At 43.1% G+C, this 27,636-nt stretch overlaps 1 protein-coding gene across 8 annotated transcripts in view; it reads right to left on the bottom strand.

Annotated features, from left to right (window-relative positions):
* Positions 1-27,636, bottom strand: part of AGAP1 (ArfGAP with GTPase domain, ankyrin repeat and PH domain 1) — a 589,384-nt gene that overhangs the window by 22,197 nt on the left and 539,551 nt on the right. For all 8 annotated transcript variants that reach the window (XM_068245326.1, XM_068245327.1, XM_068245325.1 and 5 more), the window contains 2 exons: positions 23,032-23,122; positions 18,386-18,608 (listed from right to left, as the gene is read on the bottom strand). In XM_068245326.1, coding sequence (XP_068101427.1) covers positions 18,386-18,608; positions 23,032-23,122 — 314 coding nt within the window. The remainder of the gene's footprint in view (positions 1-18,385; positions 18,609-23,031; positions 23,123-27,636) is intronic.

The raw sequence follows: 27,636 nt of genomic DNA, 5'->3' as shown, positions 1-27,636 counted from the left end.
GAAATGTAACAATGGTGTTGGACGGCTACCATTTGTACACCTGCCTAACTGTGGGCAGTCTTTAGAAATAGTTTCAAATTCTTACCCAGCCCGTTCAGTATCAATAGCTGTCTTTTGAATGTCTTCAGAAATCTTTATTTTCAAGCCATGACTATTACATCCTATTGCATGGGAGGTGCATGCACCATTCACTACTTTAATTCTCTACGAGGTAATTGAAATATTTTTTTGTTATTTGCCCTCTATATTAGCCTGATACAGGTATTCTTTCCTATGTTATTATAAAATATAGTGTGCTACCATTCCTTAACAAACCACTTCACTATGCTCATGACAAGGTGAAACTGGATGAAAACTGTAATGAAGAATAGGAACGCAGAACACACAACAGCAGCCCCGGCTGGTCAACTCCAGCATAGTAGGCGACACTAAACATACATAAGTCTAGTATACAAAGACACGCTCTCAAACATACATTGTGAGGCTCAAGCTAAGTACTCAGCTCATGATGCAGGGAAATGGATCGAGCGACGTCTCCCTGAAGACAAGCGCTCAGCTGATCCATCTTCCTCTTTCTTCCAGGCGGCGGGTATGCGCGATGTTACACGATGGGCCCGACGAGACTTCAAGCGATTACAGCACTTTGCGCGGGAGTTGTCGGAGATCTTATAGATCTAATCCATCGTAATGGTCGTTAACGCCACACAACGCTAAGCAAAGTTCGTGTGATTGTGCGTCTGTACCCACATTGCAAGATCCCGTGAATGACCGCTTGTCGCTCAAAAAAATCACCAGTCGTTGGAAGAATCGCGAGGTGGGTACAAGCCTTCAGATATAGGTGTGAAGAAATAGAGCTCCAGTGCTTAAAGGCTCATACAGGCTTGACTAAAGTCAGCTGAAGTGGCTGACATGGACAGCCTCAGCCGATAATAAAACGTGTACAGTAGCCGCCAACCCTCACTCCACATGCAAACCATCCGGCGGATCAACTTGGCCTAACGACTAACAACTTCCTTGTTTCTTTGTGCATGACATCACATAACTGCATTGTCCCTCCGCATCCCCCCTCCCCTCGCATTGCTACACAGCTGACGTGTCTGTACAGCCCGACCCAGTGATGTCGCCCAAGGGAATTGGGTCCCGATCCACGACAGGGAACATAAGTCAAAGGAGTGTACGCACCTTAATGGAAGTTTATTAGCCTGAATGACATAAATGGCACTTTACTGTCTGCACAGAAATAATTTCACTGGATGTATGGATTGATTGGACACCATTACTCCCTGCCAGCAGTGATAACAGGCACCATATTGGATGTAGCAACGCCTTTTAAGTTTCATTCCTTCCACTCTTTTTCACTACTACTTACTGATGCATGCAGATAGAATAATATATATATTAGTACATGTCATGGAGCTATGCTCAAAATACTAGACTAGGCTATGCAGACATGCACTGGGAACCAACAAGGGAACCAACAGTGTGTTGGTTTATGTTTGAGTATGTATGGTAGGCCAGTGTTTCTCAACATTTTATTGGTATGTACCCCTTATAAAACCCTGTACTCACTAAGTACCCCCTGGCATAGTAAATATTATCACAAGTACCCCTTAACAAATACATATTTAATCGTAGTACATGATAATTGGTTCTAAACAATTTCAAAGCATTTACTGTTGCTTTAAATTAGAAAAAAAATACTAATTGGTGTTTATATAGGATTTATAATTTTCTAAAACTCTAAATTTGTTACTCTTGACCAAGTATCTCAAGCCTGAGTACCCCCTGGAACCATCAGAAGTACCCCCTGGGGTACGCGTACCGCATGTTGAGAAACTAGGTGGTAGGCAATGATGTAGAGTGATCACTGAGCTATACTAAAAAAACTTAACAGGAAACTGAGGTGAGAGGTATGTGGAGGGCGGCTGACATAATTTCCTTTTAAACAATTCCAGTTATCTGGCTGTCCTGCTGATATATTTGGCTCCAGTAGTGTCTGGTTCACACACCTGAAACAAGCATGCAGCTAATCCAGTCAAATTTCAGTCAGAAACATCTGATCTGCATGCTGGTTCAGGGTATATGGTTAGCAGTATTAAAGGCAGAGGATCAGCAGGCAAATTGCATTGTTTGAAAGAAAATACATAGGTCAGCCTCCATATCCATCAACTCAGGTTCCCTTTAAGCCAAACATTTTCTGCAAAGAAGGAGGAATGTTGTCAAGACTTAAAGATGTACTACCTGGTTGCAAGTTCACCTCTGATAATCGGGTTAAAGAAGCTGTGAAGACCTGGATTTGGGAGCAGCTATAAAGCTTCTTCTCCCCACAAATGAAAACACGAAAATAAATTCTTAATAACGAAATCAATGCGTGGGGGCGACTATGTGAAGAAGTGATATAATCAGCATGTTCATGCTCTCACAGTTCTCAGTATTTGAAAGTATAGCCACAGATACCATAACAGACACCTGTGTGAGCACCAAGCAATGGAACATGAGTGAGATAAATGAAACAGCATCCCGTGCAGTCAAAACGAAATCTGCAGCACTTGCAGAAATAATTATGGCCACCAGATGGCTCTTTCTTATCTTTCGCAGATAACACCACACAAGATGCCATTCTGTTTTCCACTTGAAGAAACAAATGAGCAATTCCCTTTCATCTGATTTCCAGCACTTGCTCTGTCTATGTAAATATATTTGGCCATACATGCTTATTTAGCCAGATCTGGAAGTCCGGTGCTGATATAGACTTCTGAAATGTACAGAAAAACATACAAGATGATTTCATCCATGTAAGAATGTTGTTTCTGTGAGGACTCCCTCTGACTTTAACCAGCAGAAAGCTAGAAACGATGTGGGGGTGTTGGGACAGGGTTACAACAGAGCGCCACTGAAAAGCAGGGACATATTTTATAGAGCTGAAGAAACTGTAGTAAAGTAGAAGGAGCATGAACACCCACCGCATAAATACGAAATTTGGGAGGAGGTACCAGTGGCGTAGCAATAGGGGATGCGGAGGCTGCGACTGCACCGGGGGCCCTTGTACCAGGGGGTCCCATTTGGGTCCTCCTTCATCCATCTTATTAGCTTTTCATTGGTGCTATGCTGGTTATGAACACCTCTATATGTGAATGGAATGGTGGTAATCCTTAAAGGATAACTGTAACAAGAGTGATATGGAGGCTGCTATAGTTGCCTGGCAGTCCTGCTGGTCTATTTGATTGAAGAAGTGTCTGAATCACACCAGAAACCAGCATGCAGATATTCTTGTCAGATCTGACAATGTCAGAAACACTTGATCTGCTGCGCTGCAGGGTCTAATGCTGGGGATACACGGTACGTTTCTGTACCGTGTATCGACCAGCTGATCCGGCCAGCTGATAATATTCAGCTGGCCCGATCAAGCTGCTCGACCCACGCCTGCTCGATCCCCGCCGGTGGACAATGGCAGGGAATCGAGCGCTGATAAGGAAGCACCGGCGGGGGCGAGAGGCAATCGATCTGCGCGGACGAGCGGGGATGTGGCTGGGGTCGATCCAGCGGCTGATCGAGCCGCCAGTCGACCCATCTATTCCCAGCATAAGGCTGAAAGTATTAGAGGCAGAGGATCAGCAGGATAGCCAGGCAACTGGTATTGCTTAAAAGGAAATGAATATAGCAGCCTCCATATCCCTCTCATTACAATTGTCCTTTAACAAACTGTTTCCTTATCTGATTACACCTCTCAGACACTGCAGCTGTCCTTGGTAGGTTTTTGGACTCCATATCAATAGAGTGCTTGGGGCTCCATGTAAAACTCACATTGGGGCCCCAAGCTCCTTAGTTACGCTACTGGAAGACACCCAGAATGTTAAAACACATAAAAAGGTTAAAATAGAGAGTGATATGTTGGCCTACCTCTCGAATGAGTCAGTCGTATAACAAAAACAGGAAAAGATATGTATTGCACAATGACTAACACATTTCGCAGGTTGACCCTGCTTCCTCAGGTCAATAACAAGTTGTGTCAGTAGCTTGGGTGAGACATGAACAAGAATCCCTAAATAGGAACTTTATCACATGAAATGTAGCACCGCCCCCTATTGGTCAATATCTTTATATCACCAGGCCCAGTGAACCACATTCAATTCAAAAAATGAAGTCTTCATATGCATCCATTTAATGCCCACTTCTATGTGTTTTGTATTGTAATAAAGAAAAGTCCTGCAGAATTAATCATTTAAAAATAAAATGATTATTAGAAATGGCACTTAGTAAATTCTACAAGAAAACATAGTGGCCATTAAAGATCGCATGGAGACTATACAAAGGAAGTCGAACAGACACACAATTGTATTACTGTACAACCACAAACACAGCACTTTGGTATGGAACTCTGGAATCATAAGGATTGTAACGAATACCACATAGCTGCGACTCATTGAGAAAGTAGATTATACGCTTTCCAGTTCCTGTAGAATGTATGCCGCTTTATGTGGTGTGTACGCTATTCGATATCACCTGAAAACAGTAGTACTCTGTTACAAGTGGTGGAGCGAGGAGTTAAGTATGCAGGGCTTTGGCCCTCACACATCAGGACAAAAAGCTTCTCTCACACAGGGGCATTTCTCATTACGGACACTGTGTAGGAATTAATCAAGGTGAAAATTGCAATCAATCTCCTGCTGAGAGCAATGGCTGGCATACTGTGTCCACGTGATACACAGACTTGACTGTATCGGCAAGTGAACAACTAGAAGCAGAAGTGGTCATGCCAGGTCTGATAAAACTTGCTTTGAAGGGCACAGGTGAGGAATCAAAACACATGTACTGCGTTATACTGTGACCAGACTACATTCCAGCATTACATCCCATTACTGCCCAGCTTACACTGTGTGGTGCACTAAAGTCAGCTAGCTACTATCACAAAACTGCAGTGTACTTGTAACGTGGGCTCCGATTTAGTAAAGTCACTGTCCATGTGGTTTGCACATCTTTACCTGAACACTGTTTTAATTTTGAAATTTTATTTCATATACAATTTCAAAACCTGCTCTTCAATAGCTATCTACTGTGTATGTCAAACAATGCCCTTGAAGTAAAACTTTACTTTTATTAAAAATTGCTACAAGCATACATCAGTGTACAGCAGGACTTTTGTTAATATAATGTTAAAGGTAATCTGAGGTGAAAGAGATATGGAGGCTGGCATGTTTATTTCCTTTTAAACAATGCACAGTGCCTGGCTGTGCTGCTGATTTAGCAAGATATTCTGTAGGCTACATTGTTGCAGAGGCTGCATCATTCTGCATTATTCTACATAGATAAACCAATAAAAACAAACACTCCACACCTCCACATTACTTCACAAACATTTTTGCTGTGTAGGGGAATAAGTCCAGTACACACACGTTATATTTTAGAACGGCATTAAAAACCTGTTTTAGGTTTCTACTGCTGTGTACATCATCATTAACCCATTCGCGTTCCGTCGTTTTCACTTGTGAAATGTTCACCTCCCATTCATTAGCCTATAACTTTATCACTACTTATCACAATGAACTGATCTATATCTTGTTTTTTCCGCCACCAATTAGGCTTTCTTTGGGGGGTACATTTTGCTAAGAGCCACTTTACTGTAAATGTATTTTAACAGGAAGAATAAGAAAAACATGGAAAAAATTCATTATTTCTCAGTTTTCAGCCATTATAGTTTTAAAATAATACATGCCTCCATAATTAAAACTCACGTATTGTATTTGCCCATTTGTCCCGGTTACTACACCGTTAAAATTATGTCCCTATCACAATGTATGGCGACAATGTTTTATTTGGAAATAAAGGTGCATTTTTTCCGTTTTGCATCTATCACTATTTACAAGTTTAAAATAAAAAAAATATAGAAGTATTTCATCTTTACATTGATATTCAAAAAGTTTAGACCCTTAGGTAAATATATACATGTTTTTTATTTTTTTTTCTTTACATGTTTTTTTTTTTTTATATTAAACATTTTATTTGGGTAGTTTTGGGAGGGTGGGATGTAAACAAGTGATTTATAATGCAAATATGTGTTTGAATTTTATTTTTTTTACTTTTAGTTGTAGTTTTACTTTTTGGCCACAAGATGGCGGCCATGAGTTTGTTTACATGACGTCATTCTAAGCGTAACACACGCTTAGAGCGACGCATGGGGTACGTTACAGCCAGAAAAAGCGAAGCTTCCGAGAGAAGCTTTCGCTTTTTCAGCAGGGGAGAGGAATCAGTGATCAGGCACCATAGCCCGATTGACTGATTGCCTGGCTAACGAACCACGGGCCAGGAGCGCGCGTGCACGCGCGCGATCGGCCGCGGGAGCGCGCATGGTTCCTGGACGTAGTTTCTACGTCCAGGAACCAAAATAGGTTAAAGGGAATGTCCAAGCAAAATAAAAACTTACCTGGGGCTTCTACCAGCCCCATGCAGCCATCCTGTGCCCTCGTAGTCACTCACTGCTGCTCCAGTCCCCCACTGGCAGCATGCTGACCTCGGAGGTCGGCAGGATGCATTGCGTACATTTTTACGCATTCCCGTTAGTGCGGGAACATTAACACATACATTTTACGCGTTACTGGTTCAATGCGTACATTTTATATATTTTATATATATATAAATGTATTTATATACTGTAAATATATATATATACATTTTATATACATATATATATATATATATATATATATTTTGAGGTTCCTGTCCATTCCCAACTGCATTTAAAGCGGATCCGAGATGAAAAACGAACTATAACAAGTAACTTGTCTATATATCTTATCTAAAGTTTAGATGGTTTACACAGCAAATCTAGCTGCAAACAGTTTTAATAGAATATGATTATTTATTCCTGTGATACAATGACAGCCGCCATGTTGTTTGTAAACATTACACAGAGGCAGGCTTATCTGCATCTTGAGCAAAAAAACCTAATCCCCCTTCCTCCTGCCTCTGAATTCTCTGGCTAGTAACACCTCCCCCCTCCTCCTGCCCAGACTGAGCTCCCATGAGCCCTTGCTACTGCCAAGGCTCTCTGAAAACCTGTGGGCGTGGCTTTTTTAGTTTATGAGGAATAAAAGTATAGGGGGATAGAGTATAGGGGGATATAGGGGATAGAGTATTAAAACAGAAACAAAAAAGTATTTGGCTTGAGGAATGCCCTATAAACAATAGGAAAGGAACACAATTATGCAATGTGTAAAAGTTCACCTCGGATCCACTTTAAGAAAATAAGTTATGGAAACTACTAGATAGGGTCCCGTATTAATAGTTGGCAGCTAGGATCAGAAGCTAGGTGTGTACACATGCACAATTACCACTGCCCACAGGGATAGGGACGGGATTCCTAAGCTGAAAGTTCAGGCTTGATTGCTATACAGGCATGTCCCTAGCCTACAGGCAAGCAATGCATTGTGTTGCTATGGAGGGAAGAGGATGGACAACAGTGCGGCACTGGACAGAACATCATACAAATGATAGACTTTCAGCCAGGAACCATCTAGCAAGTGTATGAGGCTTAAGTGAGCAGTACAGAAGCAACAGAAGTGGGCCATGCTCAAGCCCCAAGCACATGATACATGAAGCTCGGTCAAGGCAGCCATTAACAACTGCCTCTGCTGAGAATCCAACGAGTGTACAGCAGCCCCTGACCCCTCTCCCCTTACCTCACCTGCCGCATGACGTCACGCCAGCACTGCTACCTGCATAGGAACAGAGCAGCAGTTAGCCTGCAGGCAAACAACTTGTCTATCAGCCTCGGCCCTGACATGTCGCTCAAGGGACTGGGTACTGATCACCAACGGGCAGCAAGAGGTTTGAGTCTTTAGAAAGGTCTGCATATAGAAGTATCTGTGTCTCAGGACTTCTGTAGTACAACTCTTGTGTAAATATTTGCATGCACTCTGGCTGTCTGTAAGTAAAAAAACCTATGGTATAAATAAGAAACCTCTGGTATAAATAAGAAACCTCTGGTATAAATAAGCATAATGAACTGCTAAGCTACATGCAGTGCAGCGATACCAGAGGACAACTTCACTGATACCAGAGGATTACTTCCCTGCTTGAGTTCCTTTTAATAACTTTTGAGCAATGTGGTTGTAGGGCATATTTTGTGGCAGTTTGCCCAGGCCTGGTAATTTGTGCTCAAGCATTGGGGATCTGGAAAATCCGATCTTCTCATCTGATGGGTATCACCCATATCAGGGTACTGCCAGGTCAAATAAGTTTAAAAGAGGTTAATTTTAGACTTGCAGTGTATCTGTTCAATGATCAATCATCAACTGCCACCTGACACCATCAAGAATAATAGTTTCAGGCTGGTTGCACACTTGGTAGTGCAGAGCATACTGTTCTGTTCTGTGTTTTTGGGGCATATTTGAATCCGTTTGTGCCTATGTGCATTTTTCATGTGTTTTTTTTAATAATTTCCCTAATCAATGAAGTAAAATACAGTTATCATATTTAAAAAAAAAACACCTCAAAATGCATGTAAAAAACGCAGTCCTCTGCATCTCCACTGAAGTACATTATGTGTGTTTTACATGCATTTTTGAAAATTATGCAGCAAGCTGTGCGTTTTCAAAAATGCACAATGTAATGCGCATATATATACATTTTTACATGTACTCATATATGAGTGTGTGGTCAGTTGGGATCAGTTGGGGTACCTAGGGTATTTGACTCCTGGTCATACTTACAGACTACCCTCCCCCCCAATCAAAATATTTTGCCCGCTCTTGACCCACCCTATCTCTGCCTGTCGCATGTTAGTATGTGACATGCAAGAAACAGGAAGTCAAATAATCAGCCGGCTGCCGAGGAGCATGGACGCATTGAGATCAGGTGAGATTCAGTCACAAGCTACAACGATGCGCCCTTCTCTGCAGGGGGACCCAGGAGGGGGGCCCATGGAGAGGGAGGGATTATGTCTGGCCCCCTCCCCTTGTCTCCAGACTCCTCATCGCTAATCGTACCCGCAGCCTGAAGCCTCTATCGCTTTCGCCCAGGTGTCACCTCTTCCATGGTGACGCCCAGAACAACTCGCCCCTCCCTTCACACCCAGTATGCCAATGGGTGTGGTAGCGCTCAAAGTAAAAAACAACGGCCTGTTTGCATGATAATTGATAAGAGTGTGTATAACAAAGTTTTGTGCTATCTGAACTTTTAGCAGTAACATCCGTGTACAAATGCGGAGATCACTGAGGGCTTCACTCACTTAAAAAACAACTACCCCCTTTCATTAGCGTAATAATCGAATCTGAAAATCGCAGGATGTATTGCCACCTTTACCAACACTAACTCTCACCTTCATGAATAAAATCAGATCTAGCTTTACAAGAAACTTTCCACACAAAGGAACGTGGCAAATTCCTTCAGCTGTAAAATGTCCCTATTCTGCTGATTCTACAGCCCTGAAAGCCATCAATGGGTTAATGCAGCGCAAGTCTAAGGATCCCTTCAACACATACACACACAGCATCTGCTGCCCCTAGACAATCCAGCTGTCCAAACTTTATTGGCAGCAAAATGTCAGATCTGTGCGACAAGCACACGGGCAACAATCACATGCAATCATTCCAACACGCATGACACACGGCAAAGGCATTGCTTCCCAGTCTGTGTGCAGTAACGGGGGCACGCTGATCCGGCACAGCCCGTCTGACTCTAATACACCTTGAGTTGCAATTAGTGGCCCTGTCATTTTCGGCCGCTGCTGCCAATTAATTAAGCCTGTCAAACGGAAAAACAGCGGCACTCACAAGATAATTAATATCGGGAGAGACGCGGCAGCTCGGAGCTGCAAGAACGTACCCTGGAGAAGAGGAGAGAAAAAGAGGAAAGACAAATAGAAACTAGAGGAGAGACAGTGAGAGACAGAAAGGGACAAAGACTGTCAAACAGACCGTAGACAGTAGGGAGAGACTGAGGAAGATGGGCACCCATAAGCCATGAAAGTCATGAAATTTCACCAAGAAAGATGCAGTCTTAAGGTTAACTAACTGGGGAAAACTGGGATCAGAACAGATCTATTTCCAGGCACACACACACTTACAGTGGGATATCGGAGAGGGAATAAGACCAAAATGGAACAAGTATTAAATAGAGTGCAAGAAGCAGATGCAAAGGAGGAACAGGCTAGCACAATGCAAGAGGAGTGATTGGTAACAGCAAACTGGCAGAGAAGAAAGTTAAACTGCCCTTGTTCTAATTGTTAAATTTGATGGTCCGTGGAGGGGGAAGGGGGGAACGCTCTGATTAAAAGCTCCCCACGAGCCCGGCAGCCTCTTGCAGTCTGGGCAGCTGCAGTGTCAGAGCTGGGGAGCTTATTCATATCATTAAGCCCCAGAGAACTTAATTGAAAGAAGAGCCAGGCCTGGACCTTGACACGCAGGAGGTCAGAGTAATTGCTGCCGGACATATTTAACATTAAGATAATCAGCCTATTAATTACCCTTCGGATCATTAAATCAGCCAGTTGCAAAATGAAATTCCTGCCTCTATTACTCAGCTGAGAGACCACAGGGCCTCCACTCACCATCTATCAGTTTGAGGCTGAGCCAGCGAGTGAGAGGGGGGAGAGGAGAGGAAAGAGAGAAGAGACAGGTAAGTGAGGACATAGTGGCATGGAGACAAGACGTGAGATGTCGTACAGGGAAAAGGTGACAGAAGACTTGGAGAGACTGGTGAGAAGGCACAAGACAGGTGTAAGATGTGTGATGAACACTGCAAAGATAGTAACACTAAAACCTACAAGGCACAATATTTCTAATAAACAATCTGCTCTTTATACCCCTTTACAGGTTCTGATGTCCATGAACGGTTAAACGCAAAGAGTTAAATGCACCAGAAGACAAGAGCTAGCTGGCCCTTTGGACCACAGTGTGGAGATCACAGCCAGCCATGAGGTCCTGATTACAGCAAGTTAACGAGGTGAGGTGACCCTGGCTGGCAGAGACAGGAGCCAGGGTAAGTAAATAGGGGAGGGCAGGAGTGGAGAGGACTGAGGGGGGGCCGCCTGCTCTCCACTTAGCAGGATAATAAAGGAAATCATCCTTGATTATCAGTGCTAATTTGGACACTGCCGGTAGCTTGTTATGCGAGCTCTGAGTAGCATTTAATTAATTCAATTGCTTGTTAATGGGGGAAGTGACATGTGGGGAGCAGATGGGTCTATGGGTCAGTGTAGCAAGAGCATTGTCCTGTCACATAAACCCTCCTGCTCCTCTCTCCAAAACCATGAGCTATAGCTGTCATGTGTCACCAGCATCAGCCTGTCTGAGGCGATTCTCCCCCTATAATATAATGTACCAGGGCGATACTCCGCAGACACAGCACTGATAACATTTAAAGAGACAATTTACATTTACCAAAGTAGCAGCAGTGCTGGCAATCACAGTGCAGAAAAGTTGGCAGGTAAACAGATGCAATTTACTGGCTACAATTAAAGGCAATTTGAAGTGAGATGTATATGGAGGCTGCCACATTTATTTTCTTTTAAACTATACCAGTTGCCTGGAAGTCCTATTTGCTGTTGGCTGCAGTATTGTTGGAATCACACCAGAAACGAGCATGCAGCTAATCTTGTCAGATCAATAATGTCAAACATCTGGTCTGTTAAGGGATTATGGCTAAAAGTATTAAGGTCCATACACACGGCATACATTTGTCTGTAGTTGGGAGGCAGCGACAAACAGACAAGAGACAACAGCATATTTATGGCAGCGACAATTCACAACAGTTGTACACACGTGACAACAGAAAGAGTGAAGACACGACGGAAGCGGTCTGCCACAGACTACGTATAGTAGTAGTACTATGGTAGTGACTCTGCTGTCTGTAGAAGACTTTCATACACACGACAGGACACCAACAGACTAAGCTGCGGTTCGTGAGACAAAAGTCACAAGAGATGCGCCAGATGAATCGCTCAAACATGGCTGTGTCTGCTGACAGTCTTTGTCTCTTGCCGTGTCCACAAGAACGAACCATGGCACGAACCTTCGCTCAACACGTGTGTGTACAGACATTTGTACGCCGTACGTATGGGCCTTTAGAGGCAGAGTATCAGCAGGATAGCCAGGTAACTGGTATGGTTTAAAAGTAAATAAATATGGCAGCCTCCACATACCATTAATTTCAGGTTACCTCTAAAACGAATGGTCGGACTTGTGGCCGATACATCCAATGAATAATATTTCCAGCTGTAACACCGCTCTGGGTGGTTTTGATTTACTATTCTGCAAGATGTCAGCACACGGCCCCATTGTCAGTGGGTGAGGACAGGTAGAAGCAGGTGCCAGGGGTGTTTTGGAGGTTTTTGTGAGGGCTTTAGCCAGCGAATAGGATGCGCCTCTCAAGAACTGTTCAACCTTAACTCGCAAGAGAAGTCTACGTATGAAGTACACTTAAAGGGAACATGAAGTGAGAGGAATACGGAGGCTGCCATCTTCATTCTCTAATAAACAGTGCCAGGTTTCTGACTTCAGTGCTGATGCTCTGCCTCTAATGGCCCAGAATGGACATGCAGCTTTGGCGCTGGTCTGACTCCTCTGGCTGTATGCTAGTTGTGGGTTTGAGTTAAAACCAACTAAAGCCTAAAGCTCCGCGTGACAGCCAGGCAACTGGCATTATTTATAATGGAATGAAGATGGCAGCCTCCATATGCCTCTCACTTTAGGTTTCCTTTAACTTATTGGCTGTTAATAGGCTCCGATCACCCATTTAAGACAGCCCTGATCCCACCAAATACCTGTTACCATGCAATTGTGCGTGCAGTGTCAGGATCCTAGCACTCACAATAACATAGAGCTACTCACTTATTTAGCCGCTGTTCCCTCTACTGTGTAGGACCCAACAGTCTATCCATTAAAAGCATAGCTCTCAACTGTCCCTCTTTCGGAGGGACAGTCCCTCTTTGGGAGCCCTGTCCCTCTGTCCCTCTTTCCTCCTCATTTGTCCCTCTTTCAGGACTTTGTCCCTTTTTCTATGTAAATATATATATATCTCTACTAAAAATGTGTTTGATTGACTCTAAACTTTATTCCCATCCTTTAAATTGATATATTACTAATTTTAAAACCGTTAATATGAAGGAAAATGAACCAGGATAGAAAGGACCAGTGTGGTTTGAATTATAAAACAACATATTTTTCTTATGAAATCTCTATGATATGCGTGACTAGGGGTGTGACGGGGGCGTGATCAGGGGTGAGACAGGGGCATGGCTTAAGTGTCCATTTTTCTCATCTCAAAAAGTTGGGAGGTATGTAAAAGGAATGCAAAGAACATCTATCACTGTCTGCTGCACATGCCACCTAGTGGCTGCAGGGAGCAACAGTTCAATATGCACACACTGCAATTACTTAATCAGACAAGTTTGGAGATAAACTAATACAGTTTATTGGCTAAGGTTCACCACAAATGGTTGGACAATACAGCTATAGAATGATTCTTCCAGTTGTGCTACTGCTCTGGATGGTTTTGATACACCATTCTGCAATATGTAATTTTACCTGAGATGTCACTAAACAATTCAGCATGGCTAATTACTGAGCTGCCATCCCTCTACTTTGTAGGATACATACAGTATATCCATTAACATGACTGGAAAGATCATGTACTATCTGCTGCTTACACCACCTGGTGGCCACATGGAACGGAAGTTTAATATGCAAGCAATGCATGGGTATCTGCTCCCTTCCCTTCCTCCATCAGGTGTGTGCAGGATGGGGATGCCTTGTGCTTACAAGACACCATTAGAAATGGTCAATGAAATGGTGATAATACTCGTTTACATGCAAATGATATACAGCTTGGAGTTAGGCTAATCAAAATAGGGAGGAAGGGCATTTGATTGGTCCTGTCCCATGCAGCATACTATTTGAATTACATTTGCATGCAAGCTGGATTTATTAGCTTCTCAGTGTAATGTGGTAAGATAGAAGAGGGTACCACAGGGGCCGTGGTGGAGGAGGGTGATGTTGGAGCTCCGATCAGATAAGAAGGGGTCTGCTTTTTAAATATCAGAACTCAAGATACTGTAAGACAGACATGTAAGGGTGCCTATACACTACTCGATATTGCAGCCTGATGGACCCTCCGATTCAATAATTGTATTGAATCGGAAGAGAATTGTTGCCGCAGCGCTTAACCCCCCTAGCAGTATGATTATTTCCGAATTTTAGGGACTTTTAAAAGGTTTCAGACCCTAAAATCAGGTAAAAAATTATGCTGCCAGAACGCCAGCAGCAGCCCCTGTGCACACCCACCTCCCTGTGCTCCAGCGCTGCAATTCTACCTCCGTCCTCCGGGTGGCGCTGTAACACTTTGGTGAGGTCAATGATGGCGATCTCACCAGAGTGATTCAGAGCCAGGACAGGAAGGAAAACTGCTACCAAAGTCTAGATCCCCCAGGAGGTGAGTAAAAGCTCCCACTGCGTGCTATACTCTGCATAAAGCTCCTGCCAGCTGCGCTCGGGGTTACCGCCAGGGAGGTTAAGAGTGTTAAAGGCTCACCTAGCCACCAGCAGGTCTCCCGGCCTCCTCCAGTGTCACTGCTTGTTGTGATGTCACTACACACACCAAGTCATGTGGAACAGGCGCCGGTGGTGACACCAGAGGAGGCCAGAAGTTGTGCTGTCGGAAAGGTGAGTCACAGTGTGTGGGCAGGTAATATCTGAGAGAGATCTATCTAATGGTCAATCTGGCCATGCATCATTTAATGTGTGGCCAGATTAAAAATTATATGTCATATTATAAGAATATTATAACATATACATAACAAGAATACTCAGCTTCACCAAGTGCTCATCACCATGGAGTCCAGTAAGGTCACATGTTATTTATAGTCATGTGTAGGAACTCTGCGGCAGAGCTTCTTTTTCATTTATGTATAAAAACTTTGATTAGCTGATATCAAATAAATCACTTGTAACCACTTCCCCACCGCTGGTACACATATCTATGCCCCTGAAAACTTCACTTACCAACCAGGGGCATAGATATGCTTACTTGTGTATTTACCTCATCACTCATGATTGCCGCGCTGCTGCCATGTCACCATCCCCCTGTTGCGTAATCAGTGAATGAAAACAGCTGTTCCCAAAGCTGATCACAGTGCCTGTGGTGAATGAAAACCGGCGTCAGCGAGACGCCTGCATTCATTCACAAAAGTGAAAGAACATCAGATGCACATAACGCTTGTTGCGTAATGTTCACAGTGCACAAGAATTAAGTGTGGCGCCATCTTGTGACCAAAAAGTAAAAATGCACCTACATACACTATTATATTAGTTTTGACCCCTTACACCCCTACCCCATAGTATCCAGAATAAAACACTTGTTAAAAAAAAAAAAAAAAAAAAAAGACATTTAAAAAAAAATTACATAAACGGTTACCTTGGATGTCATGAGGGTATAGTACTGTTATTTTTATAAAAAAAACACAAAAAAAAGGCTTGTAATTATTGATATAGTATAATACACACACACACATACATAATATATATTATATATATATATTATATATATATATATATATATATATATATATATATATATATATATATATATATATATATATATATGGAAAAATACACCTTTATTTCCAAATAAAATATTATTGCCATACATTGTACAAGGGACACAATTTAAACATCGTAATAACTGGGACAAACGGGCAAATAAAATGTGTGTGGTTTATCTATTGTAGAACATTTTATTGTAAAACTATAATGGCTGAAAACTGAGAAATAATGATTTCTTTTTATATTATTCCTTTAAAATACATATAAGATAAAGTGATTTTTAGCAAAAAGCACCACCCGAAGGACGTCTAATTTGTTGCAAAAAAAAACCCCAAAACGCCGCAGGAAGTGACGTCAGTGGAGCGCACGCTGGAACGAGGAAGAGGTGAGTGATCCCCGCCCGTTGCCTCTTATAGCTGCAGCCAGCGCCGTAACTTTTTAAAGCTGGAGGGGAGCGGAGGACGGGGGACCCAGGCGAGGGAGGGGGGTCCGACCCCCCTCCCCGCCGCTAGGCCCAATACCCCCTTCCTGCCCACTATCCCCTCCAGCTCGGGCGGCCCCCCACACCCACGGACAGGCGGGTGCCGCCCCCCCCCCAGAAGTGCTGCCTGAGGCAAAATATTCACCCCGCCTCATGGGCGGGCCGGCCCTGGTCAGCAGTGTGGGTTGGGGAAGTGGTTACATGTACCAGGAAGTATATGATGATAATACACAGTGCTAGAACAAAACGTTCTAGCCTTCTTTTTCTAAATGAACACCATAGGGAGGCAGGAAAAACTGTATACAACACAGTGTTATCCAGACACTGTGTCAAGTATGAAGGTTTGCTTCTAAATGGACACAAAGCATCCTATACAATAATCCCTAACTGTCCCTGCGTCATCATTTGTACCTGCGTCCGTGTGAAAACTGAACTGCGCATTTGCGCGCAGTTCAGCCGGCTCGCTCTGCACTGACCTTGTGGTTGCTAGGGCAACAGGGACACACAGCGCAGAGCTGGGAGGATGACGCGGGAAAAGAGGAGGACAACGGGGCCAGGGGGGCAAGTGTGTGCGTGTGGTGGGAGTGTGCACGCTGTGGTGGCGGTGACAGACCTAGAGCCCCTTTTTAAACAAGCTTAGGTCGCTAGTGTCTAAATAAATTATTTGGAAAGAGGGGAGTGGTGCAGTGTACAAGGTGGATTTTATGATATATTAGTGAGACCTATGGATGAGAAAACATTATGTGTAGGCAAATGACTGCGGACAACAGGGGGAACAATGGTAAAAAAAAGGCCTTTGGGGATTACTACATTAATACGCAGTAATATCTTCTCTGGCCGTAAGCCAAGCAGGGAGTGAATATCTCTACCGCTCACTTCCTGTGGCCGAAAAAATATGCTTCCGCTCATGCGTGCTGCCACGTGCAAACTTTTAAAATACACACGTAGCCATAGACTTACATGACTTTTGGTCTGCCCCATGTTGCCGCGCAAGCCGACCACCAATGTGCTGTGTCCCTTGCATCGGTAGTGCGGCAAAAAACATCCTTTCCATATGAGTACGAAAGGCCCCATACACTTTCATTGCCTTAGCAGTACCACAGGGTAACACAACACGATGAAAATGGCCCAGTGGGAAAGGGGCCTTAAAAAGGGGTTATAGTCAGCCAAGCACAGGAGAAGGGGGAGGTTAGCAAGAGCAATAAAAACATTGAAGTGGATTATCACAATAAAGCCTGCAAAAAATGGGATATAATAGACAACAAGTGAACAGTCAGCTCTTGAAGGGTAGTGTAGTGGGGGTGTCTCAGCACCTTGCAGGGAAAAAAATATAGGAGACAAATACGGGAGCCCAATAGTGTAGTATATTAGTATGCAATTGAAAAAAGAAATTTCAATAAATTACTACTCACAAAAGGAGGTTGCAAGGGCAACCAACCGTAGGAAGCAGGTGGAGACCATAAACCCGACTCCACTCGGGGTAGTCCCAGCCGGGACCTGGATGTGGTCGCTCTCCTTGAAAAAGTAGGGACAGGTGTCCACTGTGGGGCACCCACAGGTGGTCTGTCACCACCCCTCAAACACAGATTGTTTGGGGGTATAGCTATGCACAATTGAAGGTAAAGAGGCGCCCTGGTTGAAATAAAAGCATCTAAAAACAGCTTAAAATCGAGGAAATAATATGAGGTGGCTTACCTCAATAACGAAATCCTTGTATATGACAAAAGATTTTTATTTAGCACAGGCAACGCGTTTCGCGGGTCCAAGCCCGCTTCATCAGGCCAATAAAAGTGCCAAATGAACAAGTCGATATGGCAAAGGGAGCCTCTAGAGGCTCCCTTTGCCATATCGACTTGTTCATTTGGCACTTTTATTGGCCTGATGAAGCGGGCTTGGACCCGCGAAACGCGTTGCCTGTGCTAAATAAAAATCTTTTGTCATATACAAGGATTTCGTTATTGAGGTAAGCCACCTCATATTATTTCCTCGATTTTAAGCTGTTTTTAGATGCTTTTATTTCAACCAGGGCGCCTCTTTACCTTCAATTGTGCATAGCTCTTGAAGGGAGAAGGAAAAACTGGAAAGCAAGAGAGTCTGAGTAGCTTTGACAAGACCCATATTTTTATGGCTAGACAGATGGAACGCAGCATGACCTGTAAAGTGTTCCCTTTATGCAGCAGTTACTACCTACCAAAATGGTACTGTAGGAAGGACTAACACTGAACCACCGACAAAAAGGTAAATTTCACCCTTTCCCTTTTTATATATTAACAGGTTACACATGAATGTGACTGAAGTGTTAATAAACTAATCTGATAGCTTCCACCTTAGTAGCACCAAATGCTGGTACAAAATATTGGACACTGACCTGGGGCTCTCTGAACATGGCTTCACATGCCCTTGACTGTTTCCTTCCCACACACCGTTCGCTAGTTCATTGCCAATGGCGGACATGACTTTGATGAGCTCCGGCGGCCAGTCATCAAGATCCAAGGAACGTACACGGGATAAATGGGTCCCCAGGTTACGATGAATTCCAGAACACTCTATGCACATCAGGGCTCCAAGGTTTAGGCTGGCCCAGTCGGGGTCTGTGAGGATCAAGAAAAAAATTAACAAGAGAAGCACATAGTATGCATATCCAACAGATAGTCGCAATGACTGCAATGGACTGTATAAGACTTTATATGAAAACAGAAGGTAGTTAAAAAATAGAGGAAAACAACGTGCCAAAGTCCCACCCCAAAGCCCCTGAGGAGTACTATCAACAAAATCCAAAAAGGACTGGCACCACTTTAAGTGTAAATATAGCTCTTTATTCCATCAAAAAATGGCAGCAGTGACAGACTGCTGTTTTGGGTTACAACCCTTTATCAAACTGCTTCAAGCCCAAGGCCCCAGGCTTGGAGTAGTTTGATATAGGGTTGTAACCCGAAACAGCAGTCTGTCACTGCTGCCAATTTTTATGGAATAAAGAGCTATATTTACACTTAAAGCGGTGCTAGTCCTTTTTGGATTTTAAGACTTTATATGAAGCATGAAGAGCAGGCTATACAAATATCAATAACCCTTTAAAACAAAATACGAGACCTCTTCAACTGCAACCGTCTACCTCTGATGTGAACGGTGTGAAATTGAAGAGAAGTTTAAGAGTAAAACAAACCTTGTTATTAGTCAAAGTAAGTTACAATCACACTCTTCTCAACAGAGGAAACAAACAAGATAGGGACTGTCACACCTCTGTCCCCCGGGCCCTCAGTCACCACAGCAAAATGTCATTTTCCCGGTTTAAAAAACATTTTTGACATTTTTTTTAAACAATATTCTCAAAAACTAAGGGGTCTTTTTGAAAAATATATTTTTTCTTGTTCCCACAGAATCAAGTTTCAAATATTCTGACTGTTCTTATCAGTGGGTCATTCGTAAGTCGGGGACTAACCTGTACTTCCACCTGGTTCTAAGACTAGCTGCCAGTTGTTTCAAATTGTGCAGCTGACATTATAGAGAAAAACGTACTCAAAGCCAAAAGGCAACTTTAAGGGCAAATGAAGTGATCTTCTACCTTTATTTCCCAGAAAAGAAAAACCCAAGTTTTCTCTGATTCTGGTGTTATGCAGGGAATTTAAACATAAAATGGTTTAGATTTCTCTTCATGGACTGCTTCTTTCTTGACAACGCTGCTAAGCAAAAGTTCGCTTACAGGCTTTTGATCAATCACAAATAACAAGACTAAAGACCCAAAAGAAAATGCAGACTATTTCACTGTAGCGTTCACCCTTCAATGCTTGGTCTTTACTCATATTTTCGTTTTAACCAACACCAGCAGTTCCATTCACTCTTCATTGTTTTCATTCCTTTTTCTAGTCACTTTTTTTCACTAGTCGCCGTACAAAACAAGGGAAAAACAGCACTAATAACCTGCATTTCATCCACTTCGCACTGACTACAATAAAAAGCCATCAAAGCTAACAGGAGAGTCCAAACTGGCAGAACCTACTATATCCAATCAGAATCAATATTTAAACATTTTGACATTAGTAAAGTGAAATGTGATTTGTTGTTATGGGTTTCTATATTGTCTATAAACACAGCTGTTTTTGTTTCTTCCCTGAATAAGCCAGTATGTGTTAACACTGATGTATACAGCAGCTTTAGCGCAACTCATATCTATCACCGGATGCCTCACAAACCAGACGCTGCCTCAGTGTTGCATCGATCTGCAGGTAAGCAAAGGTTGTGTAACACTTGTTCTAATTATAGAGCATAACTATTGTGATTGTCACAAGCATTATTACCTGCCTGCTTTTCAGAGACGCTGCTTACACTGAAACAAAATGTCAGAAAATAGGAGTAAAATGGTAGATATACCATATAATTATAAAAATATAATCTAATTCAATGAACACCTCTCTGCTGCGATTCTTTGAAAAGGGCAGCAATCGGAACCAGAGAAGGACTCTAATGGAATCAAATTGTTTTCAGTGATTTTATTATGTACTCTGTATGCACTTTATTATGTACTTTAGTCTGAATTGCAGTGCAAAAGGCAAGTCAATACCAAAAACATTAAACTGTGTTATGGCTGGAGAGAAGTAACAAAACGCATCCAGAATATTATGGGGTTGTGGGTTTGTTTTTAAAAGATGTTCGCAAGACAAATATATTAAATCTGTTCAACATTTCTCCTCAATTAAAAATTCTAATGCATTACTGATTTTACCTCTCTGAAAAGGTCCTCTGGTTGTTCATTGTTTACACATACTTACTTCTCCACGGGGGTTTCCACACGGATTACATTGTACACCATATCTCTGTTGTCTTTGCCAACTCCCCCATACCTCTCCCAGCAACCAACCCTCCCTAGCATTAAAGTAGGAAACATGGGGTATGAAGCTGAAATAAAACGAGGCAGCAATTTTTGGCACCAGCGCTGGTAAAAAAAAGGGGGTAGTTCAGCCACCAGCAATAGCTGGTGCCCAAATTACACGTCTCCCCGAGTTGCTACAACTGGGGGGGGGGAGGTGGTATACGCGACAGTAATCAGCCCGGAGTTTGTGCAGGAGCAGGGTGAGACGGGTTTTGGTTTCACCCTGTGCCGTTATGGCCCGCCTTAATAATGAATGGACTCGGAAGAAAAAGGCGGTGCCAGCATTGGAGCATCAAAAGAGTATACAGTATACTCCAGCACCGGACATAGCAATGAGCATAAGTCTAGAGGTACCAGTGAGCTGAGAGGCAACTGTCATGGGTTATTGAAACCGTGGCTCACCATCCTAGAGCTGCACTAACATCCCCTCCTCTGGGACATAGAAAGCTGGATGGGCAGGCTGAATGGAACTGAATATACAGCCCATCCATACAGCCTTCTGTACCCCCTTGCTGGCGACCAGCCCAGCTCTGTGCAAGTAGAATACAGACCCGAATGGGTAGGCTACATGGGACAACTGGCAGAGAAAGTGGGAAAGAGGTAATAGTTGGGAAACGGGGCTAGCCAGCACACTTGTGTTTAGGCTTCCAGAACTTTGGTGCCTATAGGCTCCCAACATGTAAATTTGGCCCTGATTTATCACCCACCTCATCCATATTCTGTTTTATGCACCAAAGATGGGTGAGAGCTTGTACCATTGTACTAGTCAGTATATGTTACACAAGTAGGATATTAAAGGGATACTGTACGGGGTCGGGGGAAAATACGCTGAACTTACCCAGGGCTTCTAATGGTCCCCCGCAGACATCCTGTGTTGGCGCAGCCACTCCCCAATGCTCCGGCCCCGCCTCCGGTTCACTTCTGGAATTTCTGACTTTAAAGTCAGAAAACCACTGCGCCTGCGTTGCCGTGTCCTCGCTCCCGCTGATGTCACCAGGAGTGTACTGCGCAGACACAGACCATACTGGGCCTGCGCTGTGCGCTCTTGATGACATCAGCGGGATCGAGGACACGGCAACGCAGGCGCAGTGGTTTTCTGACTTTAAAGTCAGAAATTCCAGAAGTGAACCGGAGGCGGGGCCGGAGCATCGGTGAGCGGCTGCGCGGGCACAGGATGTCTGCGGGGGACCATTAGAAGCCCCGGGTAAGTTCAGCTCATTTTCCCCCGACCCCCCTACAGTATCCCTTTAAGAACTCACTTTCTGAAAATGAATTCAGAAAGTGCATGGTTCTTCCATTTGTATGGATGGGCGTTCAGCCACAGGCAAGCACAGCTGTAAAACTGGTTTCTATATTAGAAAAAGCAGTGCTAAAAGTAATACTTCAATTATACATAAAAAATGTGTGCTTTGAAAATTAAAGATTTTATTCTACGTTTGGCTAGGCTTTAAGATACTTAAACTTTAGCGAAAAGGGGAAAAAAAATATATTGCAAAGCGAGAAGTTAAAAAAACAGAAGAGAGAAGAAATGATTGGTATTCGCCATGTAATTTGTTCATATTGTTTGATCCACAATCAGCCTGCACATCATCAACTTTACTACTGGCAGACATGAAAAACACAGACAGCACCAACTGCCATTATCTGTAACCCCACCCCCTAACAATGTGATAAGCTAAAAGGTTGTTTTGTTATAGATATACATATGCACAGAGGTAGATACCGGTTGCTTGGCAGTTGTAAACAGCCGTTATTTCCCACAATGGAACAAGGCTCCCACAGTGTGATGTTAGGACCTAGGTCCTGACATCACACTGTGGGAGGGGTTTCACCACAATACCAGCCATACAGACGTCCCTGATTATCAATTCGAGAAAAGGTAAGGATTTCTCATGGGAAAAATGGGGTTCAGCTAATGATTAGGATGAAGTTCAATTCTTGATCACAGTTCCTCTTTAAGCCAGTGATTTTCTCAAGCGAACTAGAAGAATATAGGTTTCCAACACTGATGACTTTGTACTTGGAGAATGTGAGAGGTTAAGAGTCCCGGCTGTCTGCTTATCCAGGGGAGGCCTAGTAATGTTTGTCTATTTGTAGGAGAATAGAGGAAGAGCGCATTGTGGAGGTCTCTCGGGATCTATACTTACTTGGTGCATCACAGTCCACACAATGAGAGTTTCCTGGCAAATTGCGAATTGACTGTAGAGCTAAAGCTTCATTCTGGCTGGTGAGACGAGACTGAAGGGGAAAAGGAAAGAGAAAAGGGTCAGATAGCAGAGCAGGAGCAGTCACCTAAGCAACAATCTTCTCCTTAAAAACAATGATAGGAATAACTTCTGGGAACCTGAAAGCTGCCAGTTTTATCTGACTGAGATTAATCAATAGTTCTATATTAGTGCTAAATATTTTAGCAAGTAAATCTGTTTGTTGCACCTTTCCTTAAAGGACCACTTTTGTGAAAATGTGCAAAATGTAAAATACATAAACTAAGTGTATTAGTTGTACATTTGTCACAGAGTAAAATACATTATAAATTATTTGTATCCCATGTTCCAGTAACTTAAAGTAGGCAGTAGAAATGGTACAGATCTGACAGATTTTAGACGAATTATCTTCTTATGGGGGATTCTCAGGAATTCCTTTATTTTCAAAAACACTCTTTGATATAACAGTGGCACCCTCCAACTGCCAGAATAAGGTACACAGGAGGGGACAGGCTTTCCAGCACCATTGTTAAGGTTGTTTTCAGGGAGTGCTTTTGAAAATAATAAATAAGCTATTCAAAATCCCCATGAGGAGATGGGCTAGACCAAAAATCTGTCAGATTTCTATTAGCTATTGTAAGTGACAACTACATAGAAAAAAATAAATCTGTAGAGCGTTTTTCTATGGGACAAATGTACAGCGAATACACGTCTTTTACATTTTGCAAATTTTCACGATAGTTGTCCTTTATGTGAAAAAGAAAATCCCACAGCAATTTTGTGGTGTATCCAATAAGCAACATTTCTTGTCAATTGTAAATTTGAAGACTTATATGCATCCTGCAAATTGTAAACTAAATCAAAAAATGTTTATTAATGGCAAAACTATATAAATGATCAAAACTGTTGTTTTTAAAAAAAAAGCAATTTGGAGCTTTCCCCCATATATGGATTTATGAAGGTTTTTCTGTGTGTGATTCAGCTACATATGAAGAGGCTGTGATTCCGATGCGCGGCAGTAACTGCATTTGTTATAAGTCTGTCCCCGTGCTTTTAACCTTTCACCATCTTGCATATGATTGCCTGTCCTCTGAGGATGGGCTGCCTGTGCGCTGGCAGAGACATTGCAGGTGCAAGACTAGTATCTCCAGAGTGTGCTATGAATTAAGCTAAAGATAAAGTTACTCAGAACAGGGAACTGCTATAAGTAGTGATAGTGACGTGTAGAAGATGTGATTTGTTTGATCAGCTGATAGATTTGCAAAGCTCTGATTTTCTGTGACCACATGGTTATGACTAGCAAATCAGAAACCTGCATATCTATCACCTGACCAATTTAATCACATGCTTCTACATAAGTTCTCCAAGTCATGACCATCACTATCTGTAAGTGGATGTTGTCCTACCAGCTCTAATGGCCCATACTCACAGGCTACTTTTCTGGCCTGTCGCTAGCACATGGGAGCGTGTGTGCGACAGGCCGGCGACAGCTCGTCGCCAGGTCCCTCCGCATACACACGCGGAAGTGGGACTAGGGATGGCAACGGAAGCTGTCGCCGACGTTCCTCCCCCCTGCCGGAAACTGAATGCTCCGGCTATTGGGTTGCGGCGAAAACTGTCGACATGCGATTGACTGCCGCCAATCGCCTGGCGACAGCATCGACGAGCGACGGTTCGGGGTGCGCGCCTCATACTCACGGGCGACCTGTCGCCGCAAACACGCGCGCGCCACGTGGTTGCGGCGACAATTGTAGCCCGTGAGTATGGGCCATTAGAAAAGAAAGATAAGTGTAATTGTTCTGAGATGCAGACACCATGGTCACTGCGGACTTCTTTCATCTCCTGGATACAGCACCTTCTTGGGCATGCTTAGCCCTTCCTTTCCTCATGTGAGTCAGTCTGCAGGTCAAACCTCCTGCCAATTGTGTGCGGGTATGAGTGGCACTTTATTTATGTGGTCTTGAGCATAACAAGACTTTATGAGTGCTCAATATATATTCCTCAATACCACATACCTTGAAAAAGGGGGACCCTGTGAGGCCCCCGAAACAATTGTCGGACCTAACAGTGGAATAATTACACCATAAAAGTGCGGAGTATTTGAAACTACATGCTGGTGAACTGTGTTTAAGAATGTTATAGGAGTGACTTTGCCATAGTCACCTTACCAAGCACCCAGAACTTGGTGTGCCGGCTTCATTTAAAAACCAATATACATTCCTCAGCAAATTCATTACGGCTGACATTGTGTTTGATACTACAGATATTGTCCTCTGATCGATACCAATTTTCATTTGCAACACAGCTCTCACCCACAGTCAATTGAAAGCGTATACTGCAGGGTCGTAAACTGCTTGATTCTGTACAAAATCATACATACACCGTAACATCCCTAGATAGCAGTTTTGATCAATCTGCTGCACACACCTTATAAAAATGTATGCATACATTGTTCAGGATGTGCAGGAGTTTCTGGACAGATCAGTCAAAATAATGGAACTTCTGCTAGAGATGTGCAGCACATATCAGTGAAGTTCTGTTTCTTTTAATGCCTCTGTATGACAATTTGAAATGCGCACAACTTCACTTCACTGCACCCCTGTTCATTAAATAACCAGAGTTGTTTAGATATTGAGCTAAATGGCTCATTTTACAAAACATTTGACTTGTTTTATGTCAAAGCAAAACTAAACTTCAAAGTCAAATGGTTTCCTATGACGTCTATGCTCTATTACAGCTATTGTAACAAAGTTGATGTTACATCCTTAGGAGTTGACATGGAACTTGAATTGGAAAAGACCTTAATCTGAATACTCACCTCAGGAAGATGGATCCAAGCGACGTCCCACGACGACGAGCGTTGCCCGATCTATTTTCCTGCCGGCGGGTATACACGACGTCCACGTTCACGGTGCTTTGCGCTGGATTCGTCAGGGATTTAAAAGATCTGATCCATCGAGACAGTCATAGTCGCTGCGTGTCTCTAAATGTCATTTGTGTAATCGCGCATGTACTTATGTCGTGAGAATGATTGCTCATCGCTGAAAAAAAAGTCGCCCGTCGGAAAGATCATTGGAAAAGCTGCGTAGTGGGTACATACCTGGAAGACAGAATGCAGTCTGCAAAGTATACATTATAGCAGTCAAAAGAAATGCCTTGAAGTGACCCTGAAGTGAGAGGGATATGGAAGCGGTCATATTTCTGGGATTTATTGTTCATACTGACGCAGCATGAGGATTCATGTCAGGTGTTCTGACTAGAGTCTGATCATATTAACCACATGCTTGTTTCAGACAATACTTACAGGGCTATGGAGGCTGCCATATTTATTTCCTTGTAAGCAATACCAGTTGCCTGGCTATCTGGCTGATCCTCTGTATCTAATACGTTTAGCCATAGACCCTGAACAAACATGCAGCAGATCATGGGTTTCTGACAATATTGTCAGATCTGTTATTATTCAAATAATGCTGCAGCCAAATAGATCAGCAAGGCTGCCAGGCAACTGGTATGGTTTAAAAGGAAATAAATTTGGCAGTCTTCATTGCCCTCTTGCTACAGTTGTCCTTTAAAGGAAATAAACAGGGCAACCTCCATATACCTCTCATTATAGGGCTACTTTAAGAACAAGATCAGTGCATAAGTGCAGAAATTTAGGGTTTGTGACTTTGGACCTTATAAAGGCTTTCACCAAAATGTTAGCTAAATGTTCCATAATATTAGTAAATAGATTACCTCCCCGGTCTCCGCCATAACAAATTTCTGTGTGCATCCTGTACTAGTGGCCTGGCAACCATCCACCCACTTCACAATCTCGAATTTGGAATTCATACCGTGCATACTGCAGTGCATCAGTACGATTACCCCCCGGGAGACAGATCTACATACAAACACCTACACATGTCGATCTGTCCCACGTAAGTGACATATAGACTGCCTGCAATGACACTGCAAGTATGGAGTGGCTGGACAGGTGTCTGGTTGCTGAGTAAGCTGCACGCAGAGGTTTGTTGAGAAGGTGGCAAAGGCGGCAATAGATTCCTACTATTATGGAAGGATTTGGGGGAACATTTTTAACAGTGAAATTTGCACAAAAGGTAGAAATGCTTCACCAACTTAGTAGGTAAATAACTAGGGGCAGAAGACAAACAGATTTATCAAGACCAGCCCAAGAAAACTCCAGCTTGCATTCAAATTTCATACAAAATTCCTCTGGTTTTAACTTGCATTTAAAATTGTGGTTATTTTGTACTTTCACGCAGGGGTTTAATCCTGTGAAAAGAAGGGAGTGGACTCACCTAGAAAACCCATGCGCCGCACGTACAGCGGGGTGCCAAAAATGGGCGTGGTCAAGCATCATATGGGCGTGATCATGGGTGTGGCCAAATATACATGACCTTAGCAGTGATGTAAAAGGAAAAGGTCTGCCGGGGAAGTTTGAGCTCTGCCGTAGTGTATCCCCCCCCAAAATAGATGTAATCTGACAGCATTTCACCCAAAAGACACATAATCTGGTAGAAGTTCCTCCAAAATACAGATAATATGGCA

This window comes from Hyperolius riggenbachi, chromosome 7 (genome assembly GCF_040937935.1).
Source record: "Hyperolius riggenbachi isolate aHypRig1 chromosome 7, aHypRig1.pri, whole genome shotgun sequence".
Taxonomy (NCBI): Eukaryota; Metazoa; Chordata; class Amphibia; order Anura; family Hyperoliidae; genus Hyperolius; species Hyperolius riggenbachi.
The sequence above is the reverse complement of the archived record's forward strand: the minus strand, read 5'-3'. Positions and strand labels throughout refer to the sequence as shown.